This window comes from Glandiceps talaboti, chromosome 20, assembly GCF_964340395.1.
Source record: "Glandiceps talaboti chromosome 20, keGlaTala1.1, whole genome shotgun sequence".
In the NCBI taxonomy this organism is placed as follows: Eukaryota; Metazoa; Hemichordata; class Enteropneusta; family Spengelidae; genus Glandiceps; species Glandiceps talaboti.
The window spans coordinates 7,578,079-7,581,179 of NC_135568.1; the positions used below are offsets into that span (position 1 = coordinate 7,578,079).

Consider the following 3,101-nt stretch of genomic DNA (forward strand, 5'->3'; position numbering starts at 1 on the left):
AAGTAGATTCAACTGGGCATAGAACAAATGTGAATACATTGTACAAATGAAATTCAATGAATTCTTCGCAGTTTTGTAAGTTGTTGTTTATGAGACAAACGCAATGTCCTGGTTCTAGGTAACCCTAGCTTCGGGTAACACAACAGTCTTTCGTGTGCGTACCGTTTAATTTGACACTGTGTGTAGTTGTTGTCACCCATAGTTTCTGTACCATGTATGTCCGTGACAGTTATCGGTGAACTTCTATGTTTATAGTTGTTTGTCTTCCTATTGACGTTCTCCTACTATAAATCGAAATGTCGTGCAGAATTGGAAAAAAGTTGTCTGTGAATGCATCTTAGGTTGCCTCAGATCTGGGAACAGCTTAACTTGTTGAGCTGGAAGTTCTAAGGATAGAATACTAAGCTACAATAGTAGTGTTGGCCTATTCAATATTGACTTCCTGTCTTTTTAATTGCGTTGCAAAGGTATCTAGGAAATGACAAGTCGCGACACCACGAATTAAATGTTCGCAGTTGACGTATGGAGAAGTACTCTGATATCGATAAAGGGGAGGGGTATATACTATGTAAACAACAACAACAACAACAACAACAACAACAACAACAACAACAAGAAGAAGAAGAAGAACAACAACAACAAAAACAAAAACCCACCATATTCTATCAGCGAAACACAACTGTTGCACCAGCCTCGTTCCCATTATATATATAAACATGATAATGTATCAAGCAACCAAAATTGACGTTTATGGCGAGATACATTATATTTGGGATGAATCAAATATCAATATAACTTTATCTAAATATTCAAAGAATTGACATTTTGCTGACCCAATCCTTTCTCTCGTTGTTTCTTCAGAGAACGGATACACTACTACCAAAACATGAAGTTACAACTGTTCGTATTGGTGACGATTCTGGCTGTATCGGTGACATCGCGAGAGGCTTCTTACACCATTCCCTGTAACCATGACTGCAACTGTGTTGACTACTTCTGGGTGGATGACGAGGAGGGGGCCTCAGATATTCAGGAAAGTGACGCAAACACGACAAATTTTATACCATTTGGTCGATTCCATATACTAGAAGTAGACTGTCGAAGCCGAAATCTGAGGGGTGACATTCCACTTGTCTTGGGGAATGCGACACGTCTGATGTTGTCGCATAACAACTTTAGAACCATCCCTGCCAACAGTTTCCGAGATTACTCGAATGTTGCCGAACTTGACCTGACGTACTGTGGTATTAAAGAAATCCACGAAACAGCTTTTCATGGAATGATGAACATCCGGGTAATATCTCTGACGGGCAATGAATTGGTATCACTGCCAGACGGGATTTTCAAGGGACTACCAAACTTGTTTGCTCTATATCTGGACTACAATCATTTCAAGGAATTTCCTCCGCTGAAGCCTGTGGATTATCTGTCATCTTTACATATGAACTACAACGAACTAGAAAAAGTCTCAGCAGACGTTTTTGCAGATTCAGTACGACTTGTGCGTCTTGGCTTGTACAGTAACAAACTTACCACCTTCCCAGCATCTCTTGCTAGTTTCTTGCAGGAAAAATCTCCATCAGCCCTTGTAACCATTGGCAACAATCCATGGCAGTGCGATTGTAACATGCTGGAAATCAAGAAGATCTGGCCAACCCATCCAAGGGTTCTTTTTGATTCCTTCTATTGTGCAACACCTCATCATTTGAAGGACCAGAATATGTGGCATATCGCAGAGTCTGAGTTTGTGTGTGGTGTAACAACAGATGATTCGGAGTACAATGAACGCGCTCCTACCGTATACACCATGTCAAACATGGTGGGTGCAGTATTTGGAGCCGCCATATGTGCAGCGGTGTTGACGAGCGTGGTGTGGTTGGTAGTTTTGCGTAGGAAGGCGAAGCACTGCTATAACGAAACCAGAGCCAACTCACAAAACTCGTTCGTACAGCTAGAAAATAAGGATGAATTTTAAAGGAACGTGGGCCACATCCTGTTATTAAAATTTGTTTTAGATGAAAAAATACACACGTTATTCTACTTACTGTAATATATTTGATGACGTAATTCATGAGTTCACCCAAAATTGTCAAAATCAATAGGACAATAAAATATTAAGTTTTATGTAAGCATACATTATTTTTTTTCTCTTTAACAAATTTCATATAGTATATAAGTATACATGATTTTACTAGACAAAAAAGGCCAGAAATTTGGGGCCCTATAACCAGAGTGCCCGGGTCAGAGTGCTCATATCGTGTGCATCACCAACGTATTTACAATGAGGTAGACGATGGAATACAAACAAACAAACAAACCAGCAAAAAACGAAAGAAAACATAGAGAATAGATTGAGGGAGGGTGTCTCTCTCACCGTACATGGCATCATCAAGAACACCAATCAAGATGTTGTCGCGGATGACTTAGCCTTGATGTCTCAAGACCAAAACATGAACTATTATCATGTTGAACTTCGGAGAGGAGATAGAGATAGAGATATTGGATTGATTTAAATCTGGGGTTCCAAAAAACCGAACAATTTAATCACGTGATATACTACACATTTAACGCTAAAGTGCAAGATGTGAACTCTATCAACACTTTCATTGATATCACCATGTCAGACAACTATATCCGTGTCACTATGGCAAGTCATCGTTAACTTGTAATCCATGCCTGGTATATGTATCAAATGTGACAAAGATGTTGGTCGTTGAAAAGTGTTAACATTTGTAGTATAAGGCAGTCCTTACGAGTCATGATCAGGGGAGACTTTTGCTTGTTTCCATGGTTATCAACCTGTCACTATAGAAACGCAGTAATACATTTACTGGAGGCAAGTCGTATGTTGTATATATATATATATATATATATATATATATATATATATATATATATATATATATATATATATATATATATATATTCACACATTATATTAGGAGTACTCTCGTCAAATTACTTGTACATGTATTTGTAACACATACCAAATATTCAATTCACTACACGTATTTCTATTTTTGGGTTTTGTTGTTGTTTTATACTAAATTATAGCATCGACACTTGTTTGATTCTATTTCAGCAATTATTCACTTTCTTCA

General features: G+C 38.0%; 1 protein-coding gene across 1 annotated transcript in view; it reads left to right on the top strand.

The window, feature by feature from the left end:
- The window catches only part of LOC144450864 (uncharacterized), a 2,926-nt gene extending 104 nt beyond the window's left edge, over positions 1-2,822 (top strand). Inside the window, exon 2 of the mRNA XM_078141606.1 lies at positions 862-2,822. Within this exon, the coding sequence (XP_077997732.1) occupies positions 887-1,975 (1,089 nt within the window). The 5' untranslated portion in view covers positions 862-886 and the 3' untranslated portion in view covers positions 1,976-2,822. The remainder of the gene's footprint in view (positions 1-861) is intronic.
- The last annotated feature ends 279 nt before the right edge of the window (positions 2,823-3,101 follow it).